The sequence below is a fragment of the Drosophila busckii genome, chromosome 3R, assembly GCF_011750605.1.
Source record: "Drosophila busckii strain San Diego stock center, stock number 13000-0081.31 chromosome 3R, ASM1175060v1, whole genome shotgun sequence".
NCBI lineage: Eukaryota > Metazoa > Arthropoda > Insecta > Diptera > Drosophilidae > Drosophila > Drosophila busckii.
This window is the reverse complement of record NC_046607.1, coordinates 6,059,658-6,085,071: the sequence shown is the minus strand read 5'-3', so window position 1 is coordinate 6,085,071 and position 25,414 is coordinate 6,059,658. Positions and strand designations below refer to the sequence as shown.

The following is a 25,414-nucleotide window of genomic DNA, read 5'->3' as shown; positions in this document are numbered from 1 at the left end:
CTGTGTTGATTGCGGTTGATTGTGCCGGAGAGAAAGAATAAATAGAAATTGCGCATAAATTGCAAAGCAATTATCAGCGCAGCAGCAAAGCAGCAACAATTTTAAAATATTTACTTAACTTCAATGCGAAAAACTAGACAAATATTTAACTATTTAATTGCTCATAACTGTGCGCACAGTTATTAGCCACAATGCGAGCTTAGAGTTGCCAGCCAGACAAACAAATTGACGCGCTGACACGTCTAGCAAACCGGCCAAACAGACAGACAGACAGACAAATAACAAATTGTTGACCACGGCATGAAATGATAGTGAACGAGTGTTGGGGGTTGGCAACTTTAGCTAAAAATTGCACATATATAAATCATGTTCTAATATTGCACTTGTCCTTGCAGACAATCTGTCAAACTGGCAAACTCTGCTGGGCGGGCGGGCGTCGCCATATGCAAAAATCAAGCGAAACAATGGCGCGAGCTCGCACAAAATGGCGTTTATAACCGTTACAAAAGCCATACGGTAGACAATGCCGAAACCAATCGATGCCTGACCATAGATAACAGCCAGCCAAGAGACTGCGGACTCCGGACTGACTGACTGACTGACTCTGTTGTGTGCGTTGGAGCAGCCACTGCATGCGGATTGGCTGGGCTTGACAACTAGCGGGGGGGGTGTGGGGTGCGCTGTGTCCAGCTCTAGCTGCTGTTGCTGCGCTGTCTGTTTTGGCGCTTAATTCGTCACTAAATGAGATTTTTTGGCTGTTGCTGCTGTTGCTGCTGCTGCTGGTTGCTGCGCATTGTTGAGCTACGTTTGAAAATTGGTATTTTGGCTGTTGCTGCTGCTGCTGCTCTGACTGTGGCGCCGTGGCATGTTGCAGCCACTTTGCAATAACACAGCGTGAAATTGCAGCGCCAAATCGAATCAGTCCGCACGGGAAATTCGATTTTTTGTTGTTTTTTTTTACTGCTGCTGCTGCTGCTGCCTTTTGCGGGCAATCAGACAGCAACAAATGCTGCCCAGACACAGAATTTGAAACACAGCAACAGCCAACACAGCAGTTGAAAAGAGTGACAAGTGTAGCTCTGAAGTGTATCGAAGTGGGGTGGGGGGTGTGTTGGGGGGCAAACAAATGCAATTTAACGCGGCGCGCTGTATTTCAAACCCAAAAACTGTTGCTAACCCCCAACGACAACAAAAATATTGAGCTGCTCTCTAAATTGAGTATAAAGGCAACGTGCTGATCGTTCAGTTGCCAAGTGCCAGTCAGTCCAGCCAGTCAGCCAGTTGTTCATCCATCAGCAGCAGCTCGACTTTGGCAAGCGCATAATGAAATGAAATTACAAAATGTTTGCCACTATCTGTGTGTGTGTGTTGACCACACACATACAAATTGCTTATTTATTGTTTAATGGTGTGATTGCTAACAACTTTTCAAATTCAGCAGCAGCATTGTTAACTCTATATTGAATTTTAGTCGCTTGGCTGCTTAATTGTTAGTCAAATGTTTAGCAGCAGCTTTTAAATTCACATCAATGCAATTGCTGCGCGTTATCGCTCGCGACAAGCAATTTCGCTCATTGTGCTTGACAACAATTGCCATTCATCTCGCCTACATCTTGGGCAATGCCAATCAAAGAATGCTCAACGTCACAGCAACTGGGATCAACTGTATAACGATATGCAAAATATGCAGCAGCAACCAGGAGGCTGCAGCAGCAACTGGCTGTCGACATTCGCCTGTCGCTTTGCGCCCAATTACGCCTTCAAATTGAGTGATAAATGTCTTGAGGATGGCACATAAATAACTTGAGTTAAATTTATTACACAACCCACACAAAGACTTCATAAAAATGCAAACTAAATGAACTATTAAGCGGCGGCGAACATGTAAAAGCGAATGGAAAGCCAAATAAACAAGCAAACAAAAGCGAAGAAACAATTGAATTGCATTGCAACCAACAACAAACAAACAAGTTGCCAATGCTACTGCAGTAAATGAGCGCAAGACACACGAGGGGGGTGGGGTGAGGAGTGAGCCAAGTGTTGCCGTGTGAGAAAATATGCAAATAAATGCGCAAATAAAATGTGCAATCAACTGGAGATGGCGCACTGAGATGGCAACTGCCAACTTGCAACGTCGTCGTGGCAGAAAGCTAAAGTGTGAATGTTGCGCATGCGCAGCGTGGAGCGGAGCGCAGAGCAGAGTGCGCATCAATTAGGCCGCTAGGCGGCCAGAACAGCAGCAACACGAATTGCGCCGATTGAGAGCGAGACAGTCTGATAAGGCGGCAGAGGACCCAGCCCCAGTCACAGTCACAGTCACAGTCCCAGCCAGGGCTGCTGTATTGCATTGCAATTTGCTTAGCACTTAAGGCGAGCTAAGCTTGCAGCCCTGTACGTTTAAAACGTTTAGATAAACAAATACAGAAGAATGCTGAAATGCTGTTAAAAGCTACAAAATGAAGTGGACGGCAGTGCATGTGAAGTGCGTCGAGGGGAGGGGCAGACTGGGCGGGGGGGCAGCAATTTCAATGAACATGCGCGCGCACAGTTGAAGAGCAAACAAATTTATTACGCGCCATTTGAACAGCGCATAAATTTAAGCAGTGCTCAGCTCAAGCTCGAGAGCAGCAGCTTCAACTGCAAGATTAACATACTTGGTCCAGCTCCAGCTCCATCCTGAGTGAGTAAGTCGAAGCAGCGATCGTTTGGCTTTGGTTGCGTGCAGTGTGCGTGATTTACAAACAGCGCCACATTTGGCAAACATTTACGTTCGGACTTGTCTCACAAAAGGTGCACACAACGTATATAAAACGATTTAAAGCTGAACACGACCAATTTGTGGATAGGCCTCGGACCGAGTCCGAACTGCAATCAAGCCAGTTGGAAATGCGGTGCAGCCTCTCAGGCCCACCCGCTGGCCCAGGGCGCGACGGCGGCGCATTTCTCATTTCAAAATTTATGCACAACAACAATTGATTGCTGATTTTTTGTTGAAAATCGTGCGCAGCGACAGCCAAACTGATTGTTGTTGTTGTTGCTTTTTTTTTTTTGGGGCTGTAATGTAATTCAATATCTTATAAACGTCTAATGAAAATGCATATGTAAATTTTTGTACAAACTTCCATTGAATTCCAACTCATTCAACAGTTGAGCTGTCCGCAATGTCATTTACAGTTTTGTATCGAACTCATAGCTGCGGGACCCCACACTTATTAAAAGAGGAAGAGACAACAAAAAAAAAAAAAAAAACATGCAACAGTCGCTGTGACATTTCGATTTATTTTTTATTGATTCCAAGCGGTGCGGAGCTTGAACTGAAATGAAATGCAAGTCAGGCGCCGACGCTGGCACGCAAGTGATCATCACACCTTGATAAAGTCACAGAGCAGCCCAAGCCCCAAAGATCAAGTTGGGCCAAAACGTATCGAATTTTATTGTGTGCGTATGCGTGTGTGTGTGTGCGTGTGTTATCTGTGCATTTGTTGTTACTTTTATGCTTGATTTATTGACTTTGCTTTATGGCTGCTTGATTGGACACTAAATGAGTTTTTAAACTCGGGGCGTGTTCTTATCAATTCTTATTTCATTTTCAGTTGCACTTACTTTTTTTTATATTATTATATTATTATATTATATGTGTTACAAAACGTTTCGCTTTTATGGCTTGTGCCACTTACCTAAAATGAAAAAGAAAATAAATGTTTAATTTAATGCAGTTAATGCAAGTTCAAGCTTGTCACTTGTTAAGCAATTGAAGTTGAGTCAGCTTATGATAATTACATTTCTAAAATGTCTGCTCAAGTGTCTGCTTAACATATCAGTCAAACATGCGACCCCCCACCCCACCGAAATCCACTTTGTTGTTGTTGCCACTTGAAAGCAATTCAATCTTTTTTGAGCTCATGTCAAAATTATTTGAATGTTGCCCACGCAACATTTGAACAAAAATCGTGCAGAGATCTTGCTGTGAAATCATGTTAACTATTATTAAATATAAATAACAACAACAACAACAATCGGCATGTCTATCAAAGCTACGTCTGGCATATGGCGCAGAATTCTTTTTAATTAAACATAAAAATACTTTGGCGCTGCTGCACACACACACACAGAGAGGGAAAGAGAGAGAGCGCGCGGCAATAAATCATCGAGTCTACTTTGCAAAACCAACTCGCTGCAGGAGGAAGTAGTGGCCTCCACCTCCATGGAGCTGAGGGGGCAGACTAGTCGGCACGTAATAATCATTTACATGAACACTCGCATAAATGTCACGTTGCTGCGATTATAAAAATAACTTGAAACTCCAAACTCAACTAATGGATAAATGTAGCGCTGGGCGAGAGGGTTGGGGCGGGCGGTTGTTGCATGTGGGTCTGTCTTTGCAGCCGCTGGCGGTCATAAATTAATGAATTTTTATTTGCTTATGCAATGGAGCAAAAAAATTACAGCGCATCCAACACACACATTGGATTGGTTTGGTTGCGAATTGGATTGAGAGAGTCTCGCGCAGCTCGAAGCTATTGCTATCTATAATAATGCAAGCATATCCTGCTTAAAAGCGCGCCCGTACCACGCCACGCCACGCCACGCCACGCCAGGTGGAAAAATTCAATTTCCAGGCCGTCGCGAGGTTGGAAAACAAGTTGCATCCGCAATTAAGTCATCAAGTTGCAATTATTGCCATAAAAACGAACAAAACGCAGCCACAGCAGCAGCAGCAGCGGCAGCGGCAAAAAAATGTGGCCACGCATGAACGTGATGCTGTTGAGTAGACAGCCAAAGCCAACAGCCCAGGGGGGGACACTGAGCGACTGAGGCTGCGACTGCGACTGTGACTGTGGCTGGGGTGTTGACGCTCAGCGGGGCAGCAGTCGCCGTCGACGTCGCAGCGCATCGTGAGAGATTTAAACAAACAAAAAGGCCAAGAGATACATATTGCAGTTACAGCTACAGCTACAGCAACAGATACAGATACAGATACATATGCGGCTTACGCGCAGATAAATTATTTTATTATTTCTCTCTCGTGTTGCTGCCGCTGCTGTTGTCGCTCGAGTGTGTTGTATGTTGCTTGTTGCCAAGTTCAAGTCTCAAGTTCGAGCTCGACTTTGATTCGAGGCATTAAAAAAAGCGGAGCAACAACAACAACAACAACGGTGACGAAGCTGGGCAACCAGTTGCTCTTTGGCTTAATTAAAAGCAACAGCGGCGGCCGCGGCGGCGGCGTCGTCGTCGTCGAGGATTGGATCAGAGATTGGTGTTTCGCTTGGGCTCGAGCTTCGAGGAAGCGCATCTTATGTGAAGCGACGTTGTTTTATTTGCTTTTCATGCTGTGGTCGCTCGCCGGACAAGTTGTTGCTGAAATGACACTACAATGTCTTGAAAATGAAAATAAATACGACGACAACAACAACAACAACAGCAGCAACAGCAACAACAATGAGTAGGAGCACAACAATCATGAGCAGGCAGCTTGGCTACATGTTACACATTAAAGTTGCAGCCAGCCAGGTTGCTGCTTGCCACAAACTCTGGCTGTTGCTTTTGTTTTGTTTGCTTTTCTGATTTCGCAGCCAAGCGCAACGCAATGCTGACAATGACTTTGCGCTTTTTGCTCTTTTTTTCATTTTTTGTGTGTGTGAGTTGCGTCTGCTCAGTGTTTTATAAATCTCATTTCAAGAGGATTTGTGTGCCTGTCAAAATGTTGATGTTTCACAAAATACTCGCCATGAGTATTTCTCTCTATCTGTCTGTCTGTCTCGCTTGCTCTGCTCGATTTCAATCATGATCGATTTCAGTTTGTTTTACTTAAGTTCACTTTTGATCTGCGGCTGCGGCTGCGGCTGCGGCTGGGAATTAAAGTGCAAAGATTTATACGATTTCTCGACGCATTGAATTACCCCAAACCCCGAGCGAACGAAACTTCAACTTCCAGCGGCGTTTGCCGTGAGCCGTCGTGAGTGACTTGTGGTAAAGTGGCATGTCTCGCTCGCTCTCGCTCTGTCTCTTTCTTTTTCACTCACTCAGCTTTGTAGCTGTATCTGTTTTTCAATCGTTCGCGCTGCCTGAGCAAATAACAACAATTTGTTTGCCTTATAAAGATAATGCCCACAACAAAGGCAAACAATCATCATTATCGAAATGTCATAAAAGCAAATGGGCGTTCATTATTCAATTTTAAAACTGCAACAACAGCAGCAGCAGCAGCAGCAGCAGCAGCTGCCAAACAACTTAATACAATGGCCAAAAGCCAGGCAGCTAAACGGCAGTCCAAGCATACAAAAGTGTATGCGATAGCAATGCGTGGAATGCGTATCTGCTGCTGCTCTCTGCCTTAGCCGTGGCCAAAAGTACAAAATAAATGTTTCGACTGCCACACAAAATGCCAGAGCATGAGCCGCAGTCTCAGCCTCAGCCTCAGCCAAAGAGCCCCCAAAAATTAAGCATAATTACTGACAGCAATTCAGGGCGGCCCCACACACAGAGCAGAGCAGAGCAGAGCAGCGAAGCTCCAAACAATCTCTTCTTGGACTACAACGAGCTGGTAAGCTACGTGCAAGCGGCCAGTCGAGCAGGCAACGATTTCATTAAAATTGCGAGCCAGGGCCAGGGCTGGGCTTGAATCTTTCTTGCCAGCACAGAAAAAAAAAAGAAAATAAGAGCAACTGCAATTTGCTCGAGTGAGACAATTATAAGCATGACAAATGAATTTCGCATTTAAAACCGTCTGTCAGTCAATGGCAGCTGTTGCCAGTGGGCACACCAATACACCTTTACACACACACACACACACGCACACACGCTTATTTGACTGTGCGTGCGTGCAAGCATATGAATAATTGCATCAAGATATTTTTTGTTGGCTTGTTTTACTTTTGGGCGCTGCTCTCTGCGGTTTTGTTGCCTTTTTTTTTTTGTCTGTATTTTGGTTGCTGCAGCATCAGCTGCCTCATCAGCTCTGGCGACTGACTCGCTGTGTTCAAGGTGAATTTCAACATAAAACCGCACTCGACGTGACATGCGGCGACCACCAAGCGTGCAACAGCAACAGCGTCAGCTCACACAGTTCGCAAACTCATTTAAATTTAATTTTTAATTTCAGCACATTAAAGTGCGCGCAAGTTGCAACAATAACAATAAAAAATAAAACAGCAACAACACGTGCTAACATGGCAGCATTTATGGTATTTTACAAATATGCGCAGTTATCATGCAACGCATAGCAGCGCCAGCATTTTTTACACTGCGTATGCTTGATTTTTTTACAGCTGCCCCTTTGACTTTTTGTTCACACACAGCTTGTGACGTAACATGCGCCGCTTTTAGCAACATTTTTGGCAAAGCACTGAGCAGCAATGTGAACTTTAAGCTGAAATTCTAACCCTTATATATGCCGGCCATATAATTGGCATACGCATATATTTGGTAACCACAAAATTTTGCATCATTACAAGAAAAACAACGCGTCTCATACATGAAATTGTTTTCCACATAACGACCTACAACAAAAGCAAACAAAATAAAATAAAATGGCTACACACACACACATGAAAAATGTGAACAACAACAACAGCAGCAAAATTTCAGTTATGCTGTAGAGCAAACTCGACATAAAACCAACATAGATGTAAACAAGACCTACATGGCCATGTGTGGGTGGGGGAAGTTGAGATGCAAACACACACACATTGATAAAAAAATAGCTGCAACGCTTTACAACACTTTTTTTTCTACGAATTTTCGTCAGTAATGTAATGAAAGCGCCATGTTAAAAGGATTAAATTCGAATAAAAAAAATTCGCTTGTATAAAAAAATAGAAATAACGAACGAAATAAAATCAAAAAAAATGTCGTGCGAATTTCGTTTGTAATTTCATTGCCAGCTAGCAATGATGTTGGATTTTTTATTATATATATATTGTTGTTGTTGTTGTTGTTTTTTCAGGCTGTTACATTTTTTATGCGCGTTGCGCGTGCTTGTGTTTTAATTAACACTGGCAAAGCCAAAAGCAGCAGCAGCAGCAGCAGCAGCAGCAACTGCAGCTAACAATAAAAATGGAATATTAAATTGGCCAAATTCTAACTGTGTTTGGCAGTATGTATGTGTGTGTGTGTGTGGTAGCGATTTCACCTTGGCGCCCATAAAAATGTAACAAAATGTTTACCAATTAAGTAAACAAAAAGTACTGCGCCAAGTAGCTGAGCTGAGCGCTGAATTAATTGCGTGGCAACATTTTACTGCGTTTTTATGCATTACGAGCGACATTGAGGGCGTGGCACACACACACACACACACATTAAATATAAAAATAGCTGCTAGTGTAGCAAGTCGTAAATCAAGTTGCGTAGGTGTTGGCGCTGTGCAGACAAGTTAACTGTTTATTATGCATGTGTGCGTGCATTAAAATTCATAGAAAGTGTTGCCTACTTTTTTGTCGTTAAAGCTCATTAGCAATGCCGCCGTCCCGTCCCTGCATAGCATTAGTTCAGCCCTGGCAGCCAATTGACAAATGGTTTATGTGCTAAACCAAGTCATCAGTTAGCACTTGGGCCATTTATCTTATCGAGCAGGCTTAGCATAAGCAATTAACGACAAATAAATGCCAAGTGCTAGGCCCGAAAAAAATAAATACAATTTAATAAATTAAGCTTGCAATTTAATTATTAATGCTGCAAACTAGGCTAAACCCTTACGCAATTTGCACATAAACATTAATCCGCTTAAAAAGCAAACAAAAAACGCATTAAGTTGAATGCTGCAAACTTTAGCATACACTTTGTTTAATTTCAAGTTTTAACTTAATTGTTCTGCATTATTATTTTATATTCCATTATAAAAGTAAAGCAAACTTAGCATACACTTTTATATTCCATTATAAAAGTAAAGCAAACTGAGCATACACTTTGCTTAATTTTAAGCGTTAACTTATTTATTCTCTATTATTATTTTATATTCCATTATAATAGTAAAGCGCTTTACTACTTGTTACATACATTTGGGTTATTTCATGCTACCCTTTTTTATAAAATTGTCAAAGTGTATGCTAATTTATTCATATTAATAAAATGCATTGTAAATTATGAAGTGCAAAGCCGTCACACAATCTTTAATGCAAAATTGCGGTCATGCATGCTTAATTATAAACATTTTAATTATTTTACAATATTTGGCAGCTTAACAATTAAAAAAACCAACGCAGCTGTTGCATAGCTAAAAAAAAAAAAAGCGCTTGCCACAAGGTAATCAATTGCTCTGGCATATAAAAAAACACACACAATCGATAGTTAATTAGCATTTATGTGCACTTTGTGTGTTTGGCCGGCTATGCAGCATTTTTAATTGCAATTATGCAATATTTTTTTTATGCCGCACTCAAAGGTAATTGAGTTTTTTATATGCGCAAGACTTTTATAACTTTAAAGCCGAAGCTAATTTGCATGCAATTTTCAAAAATTTGTTTGTTTGTTTTTGTTGCTGTAATTGAAGCTGACAGTTCAATTTGAATGCTCTTAATTTGAGATCAATTTGGCAAAACTATTTTCAATTAAGCCATAAACATAAAGCAACAAAGCCAAGTGCAATTCAAATCAGTGTGTTTTTCAATTGTTTTAAAGTGAAACTTGCTTAACTGGCGCTGCACAGCCTAAGCTACAATAACGAGTAGCACATATAGCCACTTACTACTGTACTCAACTCCCCGCAGCATCGAAAACATTTCGCTTCATTGACGCTCATCATTTTATTTGTTTAGGCCAACGACTGTGTAAATCGATGCGCTCCCTGCTGCTTTTTCATTTGCAGTTTGATTTCCTTTTTTTGTGGCTGGCAATCATAATGAAAATGGCTTTTGCACAAGTGGACGCTATCAAAAAGTGAATAAAATAAAAATTGGCTAAAATATTGAAATAAAATGTTTATATTTGCACACATAATATGCGCTTAACGCTCAAATACGCTCTCAATTGTCCGAAATTCTTTTTTCGGGGGCTCTTTATACTTTTGATTACCAACAATTTCGCTGTGAGTGGCGAACGACGTGCAAATAAAAATTGTTATAAAACAAAAACTTTTCAAGTTGTCTGCGTATATAAAAATTTTTAATTTGCTGCCAAGGCTCAAAAGCTAATGGAGTAGCGTGGCTATTGTTAAGGCCATATGCGAGAGCCGAGCAAGTTATGAGGTAAAAAATTGCGGCAGGACGGCGGCGGCGGCGGCGGCGGCTTCTTTTGGCTGCTGGTGTGGGAGTATTTTTTATGCGCCATAATTATGTCATTTAAATGCAACAAGCCTCGGCGCAGTCAGTTGCTGAGCCACGTCAGTCAGTCAGTCAGTCACTGAGTCAGAACGATAATTCATAATTAAAAACATGCAACTTGGCTGCAGCTCAGCGGATGAGCTCAGCAGAAACAATGCGCAGAACGAAGCAGCAGAAAAGAAGAGACAGCGAAAAAAATGCTGAAATTGTAAGCGCGCCCGCCCAAAAGCACACGCCCACTTTGGAGCTCGAGCTCAGCCTCCAACCAGTTGAAGAGATCTGCGCTTCCTTAGGCCTTGGCTTGGCGTGGCGCGCGACTGTTAATTAAATGAGCGCGCAGGCAAACGAGCAAACGACTGATGGACGTATCGCATGGCTTCATGCAAAGGCAAAAGCAAAGGCAATGCCAGTGCCTATGCCTGTGAGTGGGTGTGCGGCTAAATTGCTAAATGGATGCTAAGCCCAGGCCATGCCCAGTTCAGCGTTGAGGACACCCAGACTCACACACACACACACACACACAGAGACACATGTGTGTGTAAGGCAATCGCATAAAGGGTTAATAGTGCAAACTGCATAGTGCTACTGTATGCAACTTGTCTGGGGCGTCTAACTAACTTAGGCTTCTAATTAAGCTTCAGTAGTCGTCTCCGTTCTACGTTGCATGCCAAGTGTGAATGTCTGTCCGTCTGGCTGTCCGTCTGTCTGGCTGCTGCGATTGCAAGCTTTTGCTACTGTTTCCGTTTCTATTTCTATTGGCATTTCAGTTTCAACTCTCTCTCTCTCCTTCGCTATGTGTCTGCGTCTGGCTTTTTGCATTTTGTCGCTCATTAGTTTATTGCCAAAAAGAGCAGCAATGCATCAAAAGCAAAGTAAGCAATGCATGCATGCAACGTGTTGCAGCTGCAAGTGGACAAAAGCGTTTTTTTTTTTTGTTGCTTTGTGCTGTGTTGTTAAGTTAATTGCGAGGGCAATGCTTTGCCAATTAGCAGCACGCGGAAGTTAACAGCAGCGCCTTTGACTTGAGAGCTGCGCGCCATTAAATTGAGTTACACTTTAACTCTTGTCAAATTACGCATACGACGTGTGGTGTGCTGTGCTGTCTGCACATTTGCCACATATTGCCAATCAAACGACGCCTTGTCAGCATAAATTGCACACACACACACACACAGGCTAACGACATGGGGCGTTGATGCACATATGTCACATGATAACAACATGAGAGAGCTCAAGCAATATAAATTTTGCACAAAAATCAGCAAACTCTGCTGCTGCGTAGGCGGTCGCAAGACTCGCAACAGACTCAACTCAATAACCACAATGCAATAGCCGCAAAGCCAGACTCTGGCTGACTGGCCTGACTGACTGAAAGGTGTTGCGAATATGTTGCCAGCGCTGAACTAAAGACATGTCCATGTAATGCGACGAATGCGCCACAGCAGTGAAAAAAAAATACAAAAACAATGTATGCATGCCTCATGCAACGCTAGGCTGCAACCATTGCCTGTTTTGGCATGTGTCAACGCTTGCAACGAGGCTCGGCTCAGCTCAGTCAGCAGCATGTCCATCAATTGTGGCTGCCACACAGCGACTTTGACCATGGCGCCCTATAGTGCGTAAAATGAACGTCAAGCGTATGCGTGTGTCTATCTCTGTGTGTGTGTTTGGGTTTTAGCAATTATTTTCTAATTAAAAACGTGCCAAGCGTACGCATAAAACTCAACAGTTGAAGCTGCAATTTAATTTCAATTTAAACAGACAAACAAATGAGGCCCAGCTACAGTTGAGCTGCAGCCATGATTAGCAACATTTTTTGAAACTCTTTAACAACAGCACTTCATTAAGTATTTAAATGAGCATCCTGTGCTGCTTTTTTTTTGTGTGTGGACAACAACGTCTGCATATGCAGATTCATAAGCAGTTAATTAAGGCCGTACTGGGGTCGCAGTCAGCCAACTAGGCAAGTAAAACAAAAATAAAAAAGTGTAAGGCGCATACACAAAAAAAAGTTGTTACATACGAGTGGACCAAGCCCTGTTTTGAGCTCAACATACATATTTTAGACATTTCATTTTCGTTGCTGCTGCTGCTGCTGCACGAATTTATTTGGCTATAGAGGAAACCGAAATAAAACGCAAGTAGTCAAGAAAATGGCCCAATGAATACGAATGGTTATATTCATGTCTATCTGCTATCTCGCTCGCTGCTCTCGAGTCTCGAGCCTCGTGGCTGGTCTCTGGTCTCGCTTCGACTGTCTGTCTGCATGTTCATGCGTGGGGCATGTTGGTAATTTCGCACAAGTGGAAATATTATTTATAATTTTTAGCAACGTCAGTTGGGTGGGCGTAACGGGCGCTGCGCAATGCCGTAAATTATGTCATTTAAGACAAGTGCTGTGGCCCAAGCACACACAGACAGACGAACAGACAGACGAACCGAGTCTAACCCCCTAACGACATAAATACATGCATAAGCTTAAACCATTTCGCATGCATATGGAACTGGGAACTGGCACTGAAACTGGGTTGAGCAGCCGACGCCGACGTCGACTCTGGCCCGCCGCCGCTTGGGGTAAATGAAGTGGCTCGGCATGCAAAATTAGTTAGTGTCGAGTGCTGGGAATGCTTGACGAAAGCAGCAGCAGCCGTATACGTTATATATTCCCCCATATGCTAATGAAAATTGATATAAATTGCGCTGTGTGTTGCAGTGACAATATTTTTATCATCAGAACGCGCTAATAATTGCGTAAATTTGCTTTTAATTGCCGCCATGAGGTGCATAAAATTTTAAACACACGCATATTTCTCAATTTTTCTACACAATTTCGCAAGCCGACATATATACCCCATTAAAAGCAGCTCAGCCCTGGCAATGTTGTCTCAATTCTCACACCTTTGCATATCGTGTCTACAATTTCCAGCAGACTAATGTCAACCAATTCATTTCATTGAGTGCAGCAACGCGTTGGCTGGACAACAAGCACTGAGCTGAGCTCAGCTCAGCTGAGTTGCAAGTCTGGCATTTAAGGTGCATGTTGTGCAAAGCCTTAGCCCCAGGGTCAAGTTCAGCCTGCGCCAGAGACTGTAGCTGCTGCTGCTGTAGAAGGCAAAGAGCTTTGCATATCGCATATCTAAATGAGGTGATGATGCTGCACATGCGAGTATCAGACGCAGATACAAACAAAAATAAACACAGAGAGACACACAAGGCGCAATGGCAACAGCAACAGCAATGGCAATGGCAATGGGCAATGGCTTAAATATATAAAGACCAAGGCTCAAATGTCCACTCGAGTGGGCAGCATGAACATGAAGTGTTTGCACAACAACAACAACAACAGCAATAAAACTGAGACGAGCCATGTCTGTGATGCCAGTGCCAATTATGAAAACTGATATGCTTGTGAAAACCCGTTGATGGGCGCGCTTCAAAGCGCTTTGCAGCCGCCTCAGACAGCGGAGCAGATAAGCAAGTGATGCTCACTCGTTCGTTCGTCCTGCAATCTGCAATTCAGTTGGTTGGTGCGGCGCTTAAGCACATTGTGGTTGCAGTTTTGATTGCATACGGATATTGGACACTCACACGTGGCACTCGGAAATTAATTAAGCAGCAGCAACAGTCGAAGCATTGAAGCATTTTGCTTGCAAGCTGCAAATTGCAATTGGAGCTCTTGGCTAATGAAAATGTAATGCTCTCTGGATAAGCCACTGTTGTTGGCAAGGGGCATGCGGCATGTGTGGCATTAAATTGCGGCTTATTTGCAAGTAATTAGATTGCAACAGAATATAATCATTGCAGTTGCTGTCACTGCCACAACAACAGCAGCAGCAGCAGCAACCAGTGAGTGGCAATGGCAACCAACAGCATCATCAACAGCATCATCATCATCATCATCACATGCGGATTTAGCTTTGCCCAGTTTTGAGGCATGAAATTTGTGGGCGTGCCCTTTGGGGCGTGCTTGACTTGTCTTATCTGCAACTAATTAAGCAACGCAGGGCGTGCATTAAATGCTAAGTGTACGCATGTGTATAAAATACACTGCGCAAAATTTGTGAGACACTCATTATAAAAGCTATAAGAACTTGCTTGAGTTTTTTTTTCAGTGCTTGGCTACATTTGTTTGCGGTATATTTCACTTGAAGCTGCAACATGCTGGAAAAATGCCGAAATGTCGCCAGAGCGAAATTTATGACCCAAAACGGCGGCAACTGCCAACTGGCAAACAGCAATGGGGAGCAGCAGCAGCAGCAGCAACAGTCGCAGCGGATGCAGTGTTGGTCACGCTCTCGTTATTGTTGTTGCAACAACAACAACAGCAACACAATGTCAAAGTGTAGAAAGTGTGGGCAACTCCAAGTGCAACGACAACGACAATTTATGCGCAAAAGTATTGTAGAAAATTGTTTGACTTTAACAACTAAATTTGCAGTTGTCGTTGTCGTTGGCGTTGGGTGTGCTCCAGCTCCAGCTGCAGGTTCATTGCCGAAGCAGATAAAATGTGCAGGTGTCGCCGGCTTCGTGTCTATGATTTGTGTGTTTCTAATGGCCCAACAAAGGTATTTAGGGTGCGACTGCAGCTTTATGCAGACGACGTGTTGCATGAATAGCCCGTGTCTCGACCACAAGCAGTTAAAAGCTAAAAGCGCTGCAGCGCAGGCTCAATCACTCAACAGGCAAGCTACAGTCAAAGCCACAGCATTTATATCAAATGTCATACGGCTCAAATTGCCAAATGAATCATAAGCAAGAGCAGGGACCACCAGCAAACAGGAAATAAACACGAGTGCGATAGCTACACCTACCCGAAAATGAAAAAAAAAGAAATGAAAATTGTACACATCGCATGCGAATATAATAAAATAAAAGGCAGCAAAATTTCGATGCGACGCTGCTACGCCTACGGCTTTGGCTTGAGCCGAAAGACAGCTAGAGCATTAGACTGAGAGAGCAATGTCTGCACATGCAAATATAAGCATATATATGTATATATATTTATGTGGCCAGCACCCACACCAAGCGTTGCCCCCACTGCTGTCGGTTGACCAACATAAATGGCGCAAAGTTGAAATGCTGACAGGCGCACATTCGTTATGACGTCGCATTGAGGTATGAGTGAGTGTCTGTCTGTCTGACTGTCTGTTGGCATGCGGCCTGGCCTGGCCTGGGCTGGCCTGCCCCATAAGGTTGCATGTAGCATGCAGTGAGTAAATCAAGCTGTAGGTAAGTGAGATTTATGCTTATGTCGTTTAGTGTATCCAGCAACATCCTCAACTTCAAAAACTCAACATCATTCTTCTTGTTCTTGTTACTTTACTTGCTCCCGCTCCAACTGCTGTCGCTGTTGCTGTTGCTGTTGCTGCCTTAGAGGGCATGCAAAATATGAGAGGCACTGCCGCAACAAATCGCAAATGCGACCCACAAAAAACGAAATAATAAAAATACACAAAGTAAGGCTCAACTACAAATAGGCCGACGGCTCATTTCGGCCCCGTTCTGTGCACTATTTTCTAGTCTATTTGCATAGTAGTTGGCAGTTGAGAGTTGAGCAGTTAACAATTTCTTGGGCTATGCCTAAGAGACTTTTCGCATGTAAGCAGTGCTAAAGAATAAAATAGCTGATAATATATAAAAGTTTATTACAACTTAGATCTGTTATTTCTTTCAATCTTCTGCTGTAATTGAGTATTTGATACATACATAAATTCATTTTAAATGTATCATAATTTATTTGAATGCTATAATTTGTTTTGGACGACTGTCTAAGCTCAATATTAATTAAACTAAAATAAATAAATAAATTCTTGTCTAGTTGTGAGTTAAATAAATTTATTAAAATTCTAAAACTTACTCAGTTTATTTATTTATAATTTATCGAATAAGTTGCGCATTAAATTAAATAAAAAGCTGCAACTCTTGTTGCTTTTTAACTTTAAAAACCCAAACTTGCACAGTTTATTTTTTTAAATATTAAACATTTTTAAAAATAAATAGCAGCAACTTGTTGTTTATTTACTTAAAATGCATTTAAATTAATTTCCCTGTTGCTCTAGCTATAAATTTATAAATATGCTCGTCTCTTGGCTCTAACTGTTGCTTCGATTCAGTGCGTTTGACTTTTTAGAGAGCATCATTAAGTCGTTTGACTGACAACATTTCAGTTTTGGCTTTTGCTTTTATTTTTGGTAACTCTTAGCTAATCGTTAGAGCTGCTTGTTAATTACAGCAAACAAGCTCAGCTGACACCATTCAGGCATCCTCCTCGCAACTTGCAACACACACACACACACACCTGCAACGTCAGTTTTTGAGCGCGCAATGTTTGATTTATGCAGGTCGGTCCTGTTAGCTGCTCTAATTAGCTGCAGCTTGGCTAACTGACACAGGCCATGGCGCATTGAATTGAAAAGGCTTCAAGCGGTGGGGTGGGGGGGATATAAATGTGTCAGCAGCAGAGGCTTTGCCACGAGGCTATGCAAACAACTTTCACTGGCCAAGAATTCTATTAAATGCGAGCTGCCTTGCCTGGCTGGGAAAACGCTGAAGTCAAGAGCATGTGGTCGACGCCGTCGACGCCCACAACGCCTAAGTAGGCGCATAGATGGACGCCAATTAAAAGCGAAAATAAAATAAAATAGTAAGCGAAAAAAAGAGAAATATATATATAAGTATATATGCTGTAGTCGATGACATTAATTGACATTTAGCAGCGACGGAGCATATCAATGGAGCCGGACAGCACAATCAGCCCCACAAAAAAGCAAAAAGCAAACTAAGGGGGAGTGGTTGGTTCGCTGGCTGGTCCATAGTCGGCCTAGTCGGCCTTTCACTTGCCACTCTACGCAATTGTACAATTGGCAAATGTCACAAAATCTGCTGGCAGTTGTCAGAGGTGCTTGTGGACGTGGGACTTGAATTCGAACTGCGACTGCGACTCTCCCATCATTAGCGTGGCACAATTGTGAGATGTGTAATTGCTGCAGCAGCAGCAGCAACAACTGAAAGACATGCAGACGACACATTGACAGCGAGTTATGTCAAATCGAGCGCGATTTGTTTAGTCAGACCGCTGCCAATGAGAATTTTCCAAACATAAATAAATAAGCGCAGCAACAAATTGAAAGAACGACAGCTTCAAGTTGAATTGGAAGTTGCAGCTTGCAGCTCGCAACTTGCAGCGCTCTCTCGCTTAGTCTTTTGTAATTGGTTACAAGTGAAGCTGCAAAAGTCAACGACGTTGCGAACTGCGAACTGGGACTGGGACTGGGACAGAAGATTTATAAGCGCCTGTCAACGAGCTGCCGAGTTGCCGCTGTGGCCAGTTTTTGATTTATAAGCAAAGCTGCAACTACGATGCGATGCGAGCGCATTGCGCGTACGTGCAGTAGTATTTATGAAACATTTCAAGGCAGCGGACAGTGCTCCAAGGAGCAGCAGCAGCGACGGCAGCAGCAGCAGCGACGGCTACTTGTGTATGCAGTTGACACTGGCGGCCACAGTGTGGCAAGCAGGCATGCCACGGCGCGCAAGTAATTGCGGCGGCATGTGAAATATGAGATAAACTCCAAGTAAGGCTACACATTGGGGCAGCCGAGCCGAGAGCCAGCGATTCAGGCAGCGCTAACTTTCAAGCATGTGGCAAGTTGTTTAGCAACGCCAACTAGCGAAAACTTTAGAGACACCACCACCACCACCGCCACCAGCTACTTGCAACTTGCAACTTGGTGGCACTTTAGCGGCATGTACACGCGCGCTCAAGAACTTTTCCACAATTGAGCATTTGAGCATGCCGACAATTGAAAAGTGGCCAAAGCCAAACTTGGACATTCTATTAAATTAATCGTCAATTATCAACGCCAGCAGCAGCAGCAGCAGCAGCAGCAGCAATTGGCAACAGGCTACATGCAACTTGTTGCCAACAGGCAAACAAAAGGCTTAAATCAATTTAATGTGCATGTCTAATTAGCACACACTTCAATATTGCTGCGGTTCTGCTCGTTGTTGTTGTTGCTGTTGGCCCAACCAACATCAAGTGTTGCCAAAAAAGTTTTGCATGCAATTTGCACCAACGCCTCTTGGTGCTTTGGCGCCCAATGTGTTTAATTAAATAGCAAGCGTAATTAAATTGCAATTAAATTAATTAAAAAGCACGCAACAACATTTGAAGAGGGTTACATGCCATCCAAAGTTGAACGTTTAGTTTAGGGTCGCTGCCCCTATCGACAGCAGCCGAAAGAAAAACAAAAGCGAGCGAATAGCAAAACAAAAAAAGGATACAAACGCGTTTCCTGGGCGTCCTGCGCTCATTGTGCACAATTAGAGTTTAATTTTTTATGAGCCATGAGCCTTGGTCTGCTGTGTGTTTTACATTTTCAGTGCGAGTGCGAGTGCGAATTGCTTGATTAAATTTTATAGCTCAGACATTAGCAAGCTTCGCTTCAATGTCGCGCCAGTTGTCTGTAGATTTTATTAGTTTATACTATGACTTTAATATGCGAATTCACCAGGCCGGAGCCTGGTCTTGACCCTTGACTGCAGCATTATTATAATAATAATCATAAAGCCGCCTAGCACGTAGGCAAAATGTACAAATTGAATTGCGGCAATTACTTGCCACGCTACGCAGAAAATGCGCAAAAAACAAAAACAAAAATAATAATAATAAATAAGAGAGCTACAGACTTGAAATCAAAATGAAAATGCACACAAAAGTCAAGTTCATAAAAATGAAATCATGCCACACAGCTCAAGCAGAAGATCAAAGAGGACAAATCAATAAGAAGAAGAAACGGCAAAAGGCAGCGAGCAAGAAATAACTTAAAGTCAGCCAAGACAGTCGACCCCAAAAACAAGTTGACCTGGTCAAGGCTGCAAGCACATAAAATAAAATAAAATTATACAGAGCGAGCCATAGGAAAACTAAAGCAAACTGTCTTTTGATCTATGGGCCAGGCCAGTTGATTGCAATGATGATGATGCTGCTGCTGCTGCTGCTGCTGATGATGATGATGATGATGATGAGCTTGAGCTCAAGCTCAATCTGGAGCAAAAGGCAATGCGCACAAGTAAATTGGCATAAGAAATCAGAAATCACAGAAGGAACAAACAGACAGAGAGAGTGAGAGAGAGAGAGAGAGAGAGAGAGAGAGCGCGACGTAGGCATGGCTGAGATAAATGGCAAACTGTGGGTACGGTCCACGTCCACGTCGACGTCCACACGTTCACGTCCAGTCTGCGTTGAGAGTCCATTGCAATATTAAGTAAATATACAAAACGTTGTCGGTGCGGCGCACAAAACTAATGATGTCGATGCTGCTGACTGCTGGGGATGCTGCTGCTGCTGCTGCTGCTGATGATGATGATGCGCCGAATGGGGCTGTAGCTATGGTCGAGGCCTGCCTGCCTGCCTGGCTGACTGGCTGGCTGATAATGATGCGGCAGCAGCGAAAAGTTTAGGCTGCCTGTCTGTAGTTTGCGATATACACACGCCAGGTAATAAATTTCATTTCTCAGCTGATATGGGCAATTAAGGAACAATTTTGCAGCTGAATGAGTAATAAATAAAAATTGTATGCCAACGATACGCAGATACAAAACTGCAAGAAGTCGTCAGGCCAGTCAGGCAGCCAGATAGTTTTTCGGATAAAAATACACAAACGAACGAACGAGCGGACGACCGACTGAACGACCTACCGACCGACCGAACGTTCGAATTGAATGAATGAATGAGGCAACGAGTTGGCAACTTGCAACTTTGCAGCGATTGCAGTCCAAGACGATAGCATCGCCGCTCATCAGCAAACAAAGCAACAAGCAACGGAGAGCACAAGGGCTGAGCGAGTTGCCCTTTTGATGAAAACAACTCAATGACGTGATTTGCTGTTGCTGTTGCTGCCGCTGCCACTGCCGCCAACGAAGCCGTAAATTCGGCAATGCTCTGTCGCTCATATATAAATCACATTTTGTGCGGCACTCAGATTGACGCGCAAATTCCATGAGAGAGTCTCGGAGTTAGTTATAATTTTTGAGCCTTTTGCATAATAAATCAAGCAGAGCTTAAAGTTCGCTGAATCACAACGAACATTTTTTTCTCAGCAACTTGTCCTGAGCATTACTTTAATTACAGCACACACAGCCAAAAGGCATTTTTTAAATGCTCTGGCCCCAAAACAACCAAAAACAAAAAGAGAAAAACTGAACTGAAGCTGGTTTGGCAAAAGGGCGAACGACTAAAACAACGCGCGTTCCGTCGGTGCCTTTGGGTACATATCGTATAATGGCACATGATATGTCGCCTACCTGAGCAGAGAGCAGAGCAGAGCAGAGATACCAATACCAATGCCCAGCAACAGCTTCCAGTACCAGCACCAGCACCAGCACCAGTACCAGTTGGAGTTGCCGTAACAAAACAATGGAGCGACATCATGACACTCGAGACGGCACCAAAGCCAAATACTGCATACAAAAGCTCACACACACACACACACGAACACATTGACCAACAGCTATGTGTACTCCATTTTACTGTCAAGTGTAGACCAAGCTTGACATTTGCAGTCCCAGCAGCTTGTATGCGCTTTATCTATGTGTGTGTGTGTGTGCTTGTCGGGAATTTTAATTTAAGTATGTAAACTGACATTGAATAGTTTTTGGGATTACTTTGCTTGCAGCAGTGTGGGTGGCTAAGCTAATACACCTGAACGCAATTTAAAACTAAGCTATAGCTTTATTGCAACTATTGCTGTTTGTTAAACGAGAAAAGATTAAATTTGCAGGCATTACAATAAATAAATAAAGTTGCTCAGCATAGCAGGCAACAGTTTTGCTTTAACAACTTCGATAACTTATAGACAAACTTTATCTTTTTGGAATATCACATAATTTCACATCAAAATAAACAGATTTCTTCTTATAGACATGTTTATAAAGGTTAGCAACTCCTAATTAAATATTACAAACAATAAGATCACTTCATACGAAAATCTATAGAGATTTCTCTACCAAACTTTATCTTTTTAGAATAGCGCATAACTCAAAATCAAAATAATCTTATTGCTGGTTTAAGCTAAAATAGATTTATCTTAAAAGATATTTTGATCAATAGTAGCAACTTCTAATAACTTAATATTACCAAACAATGAGATCTCTACAAGAAAACTAAAATATCTAGAGATTTCTCTAGCACTTAAGTTAACTTAACCATTGAATTCACTGCACTTTTTCTTCAACTCCTTTAACTTATAGACAAACTTATCTTTTTGGAATATCACAGAATTCATAACAATCCAAAATAATCTTTGTGCTGGTTTAAGCTAAAACAGATTTATCTTTGTTAGCAACTTCTAATAACTTAATATTCCAAACAATAAGATCTCTTTAAGCAGACTAAAATCTCTAGAGATTTCTCTACCACTCACGTATAACTAATCGTGTGTGTTTTAGCTATAAACATTATTCCCTTGTCTATTTACACACACACATTACAGTGGCTGACTCAGCAAATTGTACAATGTTGCTAAGCAATAAAAAAAACTTTAGCTAGAAATTAAAGTTTCGTTTGTTGTTTCTTTTCTTTTCTTATCTCTCGTTTTTTTGGCCGGCTGTGGAGTTTGATTGAAGGGCAGGCTGACAGGCAGGCCATGCACTTGGCAGTTGACAGCTACAGCCTGCACTGCGGGTGTTCCACGTCTGGCACTAATCAGCACCAGCCCAGCGACCCCAACTTCAACTTCGAATCAAAATGAAACTCCCGCTAGCACAAGCTCATTATATCAATCAATTGGATGGGTGTGGTGTTTATAGAAGAATAAGTACTCACCGGTGTTGAATATGGATGCGCTGTCAGACGCACTCCGTCCGTCTCCAGCTGTTCGCCCAGCACCATTTCCAGTTCGTTGCTGGGCGGCGTCTCGCATAGGATCTCCATGCTGCCGCTTAATGAATTCGGATCGTTCAGCATAAAATAGACTGAGGCAGCGCCTTTCTCTCGAAGCGAACGGATGCTCTTGAGCAGTTTATGCCGATGCGCAGGATTATCAACGCCAATGGCATCCAGATCGGGATCACCGACCTGTTTGCAGATCTCCAGGTCATCGTAGCCATTGTCCAGAAAACTTTCGGCATATTGTGCCAGACCGAGGGCGCGTAGCCACTCGCAGACAATGTTGCTAACGGCCATTGCAGCTAACGTGTGTGTGCTGACAATTACCGTTACAAAATGGCGCTCGCTCACGTGCTGAACGCGTTTAGACAAGCTGTTGCTAGTGCTTAGTTTCGTTTTTCTTTTATGTGTGTTTTTTTGGGTGCGCAGCTCTTAAAGCTTTTGGCTGTGCCTGTGGCTCGACGTATTGTTTTAAATGCACTCGTAAAAATTCAATGCCTTACGCAATCGTAAAACTTGATTACGTATTTTTGCATGTCCTGCAAGCGCTGCTACTGCTGCTGCTGCTGGCGGCGCCGCCTGCGTTATACTGTTTGCCATATTGTCATCAGCCGCATTGTCCTCTGTGCCACTGTAAATACATAAAAGTCAAATGAGTACGCATGTTAAAATTATTTCTACCAGCAAACAGAATGGAACAGAGCAATCAAATTGCATAACATTTTACCAATGAACCAATCGAGCGAACGTATGAGCGTCTGGCCCGCATTTCTGTGCAGCAAAAGCAAAAGAGTTTATATCCAATCGTAATTTTTTTCCCACAATTTGCAAAGCCCACAGCAGAGTCTAGGCAAATCAATAGAGAAGCCATTGAGATTCCAATCAAACTCAGAATGTATGAAAATTAATTAAAGCAATGGCAGTTGTATGTGATTTTCCACACACACAGACACACACATACAAATGCGTCTTATCGGTGGCACACACACCCAAGCAAATAATACTTTATCATAGGCGCACTGACAACTCCCATGTGGGTTGCCCCACCCCCACCACCACCCACTTTGCTTTTGAGAGTCTATGAGGCGTTAAACGCAAACTAAAAGCTTCGAGCTAGAGCGAATGCTATGAACTGCAGTTTTCGAGGCGTGTGCCATCGCTTATTGATAAATGATTGATTATCTGTATGTGTGTGTGTGTGTGCAGCGTGTGGGTGCGTTGTGGTTTGCTTTAGCATTTAGTGTTTGCTTTTAGTTTATCTTTAATGGATTATTTTAGCGGACAACCACAGCACAGCAGCGAAGCGAAGCGTAGCAGCAGCAGGTTTAACTGAAATCATAATCCACGACACGCCTCGACCCCAAACCTAAATAATTTATATGCCGTGTGACTAAGCGGATTCTCCGACTAGCTCGACGACTAGTTCTGCCACTTGTGGCAGCTGTTTTTATGCTCATTGGCCATGCATAGATCAATCATGCGAATGGACCGACTGACATGGCCTGTACAAATAGCTTAATGATACGCAATTATTCAACAATAAAACTGTCGAGCAAATGTCAAGAACTTTTATAAAAGTGAACAATAAAATACACACAACTATAATTAAAATTGTCTGCCTATAAGTAAAACATTATTAGTTAAGGCGCGCCGCAATCAAATTTTAAATGCTACAGCCCCAACCAAACCGAAAACCATTTCACTTCCGACCTATTGCCTCTGCCTCTGCCTCTGCCTCGATTTGTGGGTCAAAGTTTGTAGCGCTTGCAACGCCAACGCAACAACAGGCGACAGCAATTTAATGCAACATCATCGACAACAGAGAGACGACCGCAGCACAACAACGAGCAACGACAACAACAATAAATTGTTGACTTGTTGCCGCTTTGCCGCTTTGCAGTTGTTGCCTTCAGTCACTACAATGAATTTGTATTGAGTGGGCGTTGCCCCAACGCATTATATATACCTATAGTCTATAGACTGTCTGAATTTTTTACACGCCAGCTTAATTTGTTTATGGCGCGTCGTTTGTTTTAAATGTTGTCATTTAAGCAATTTCAATAAAAAGCAAAACAAAACAATACAAACGCTCGTGTTGACTCTTTTAACCTAAGCGAGCGTGGCCAGCCAGCCAGTCAGCCAAGGCAAATCAAATTGAGCCTCAATAAGCCAACAAACAAATTTATTTACTTAAAGTTATTGTTGCTGTTGCCGTTGCCGTTGCCGTAACGTTTATTGCAACACGTTTGGCGTCGCCAAACAGCTGTCAGCTGGCACTTGTGGCAGTCGCTGTGTCTCTTTTTTATCTGAAATCTGTGCATCTCATGCGGCGTATGCGCAATTGCCATTTAATTAAAATTGCGCGCCGTTCAAACTTTATGATTATTGAATATTTTTGGTGCGCAGCTGCGCAACGGAAAGTCCAAGAAATAAATTCACACGCTAAGCAAGTGTAGCTAATTAATATGCATAACTTTGATTACGCGCAGCACTTGTGCCCATTTAATTATTGTCATTAGCTGAACAAACAGTGCGCACATAAAAATTAAATAAACAAATCAAATACAAAGAGACACGCGAAAAGTCAAAAGAACAAGCTGCGTCTTCATTAAGGTTAGGGCGCAGTTTAGGACTGACCATCAAATAAAAGTAAAAAATTCATTTGACAACAGCAAATTTTGGTATCAAACCAACTGCGTTGAGTTGGCCTGGCCAGCGGCTAATTAACTTGTTGTCGAGAGCTCGTAAAATAGTTTTGGGCGCTCATCAAGATAATAAAGGCCACTCCAGTGAGCCAGACAGCCAGCCAACCAACTTGTGTTGTCTTTGCTGCTCACCTCTGCTCTGCTGTTTGCTTTCAATTTCGTGCGGCTCTTTAATTGAGCTCAAAGCGCTGATGTCAGCTGGCGCAGCGATCAGCCATATATCGTTCTATATAGAGCGAACTGACTACTGTCAAAATGTAGCTGCAGTCACTTTTGGTAATTAGATTTTTAAGTGCTGATAATGCATGCGCAGACATTAAAATTTTACAGCCACAAATTAATTACAAAAAAGCAAGCGAAACTTAAATGTCAAGTCAAAATGCTGACAGCAAAGACATAAAATAAATATAAAGCCTATGCAAGTTACTAACTAAAATAGCAATAAATGACATTCACTTTGATTTGTTAGCTGAATTTGTGCTGTGTGCATATGACTGTCCAATCAATTTGGCCAACTGGCACTTAATTGTAATTTAAAGTGCAAAATGCCGCAAGCGCTGCACATG

The 25,414-nt window shown here is 42.6% G+C and overlaps 1 protein-coding gene across 7 annotated transcripts in view; it reads right to left on the bottom strand.

The window, feature by feature from the left end:
• LOC108603365 overlaps positions 1 to 22,769 on the bottom strand; it is an 89,872-nt gene extending 67,103 nt beyond the window's left edge. For all 7 annotated transcript variants that reach the window (XM_017992117.1, XM_017992120.1, XM_017992119.1 and 4 more), the window contains exon 1: positions 22,081 to 22,769. In XM_017992117.1, the coding sequence (XP_017847606.1) occupies positions 22,081 to 22,440 (360 nt within the window). In that variant the 5' untranslated portion in view covers positions 22,441 to 22,769. The remainder of the gene's footprint in view (positions 1 to 22,080) is intronic.
• Between the last annotated feature and the right edge of the window lie 2,645 nt (positions 22,770 to 25,414).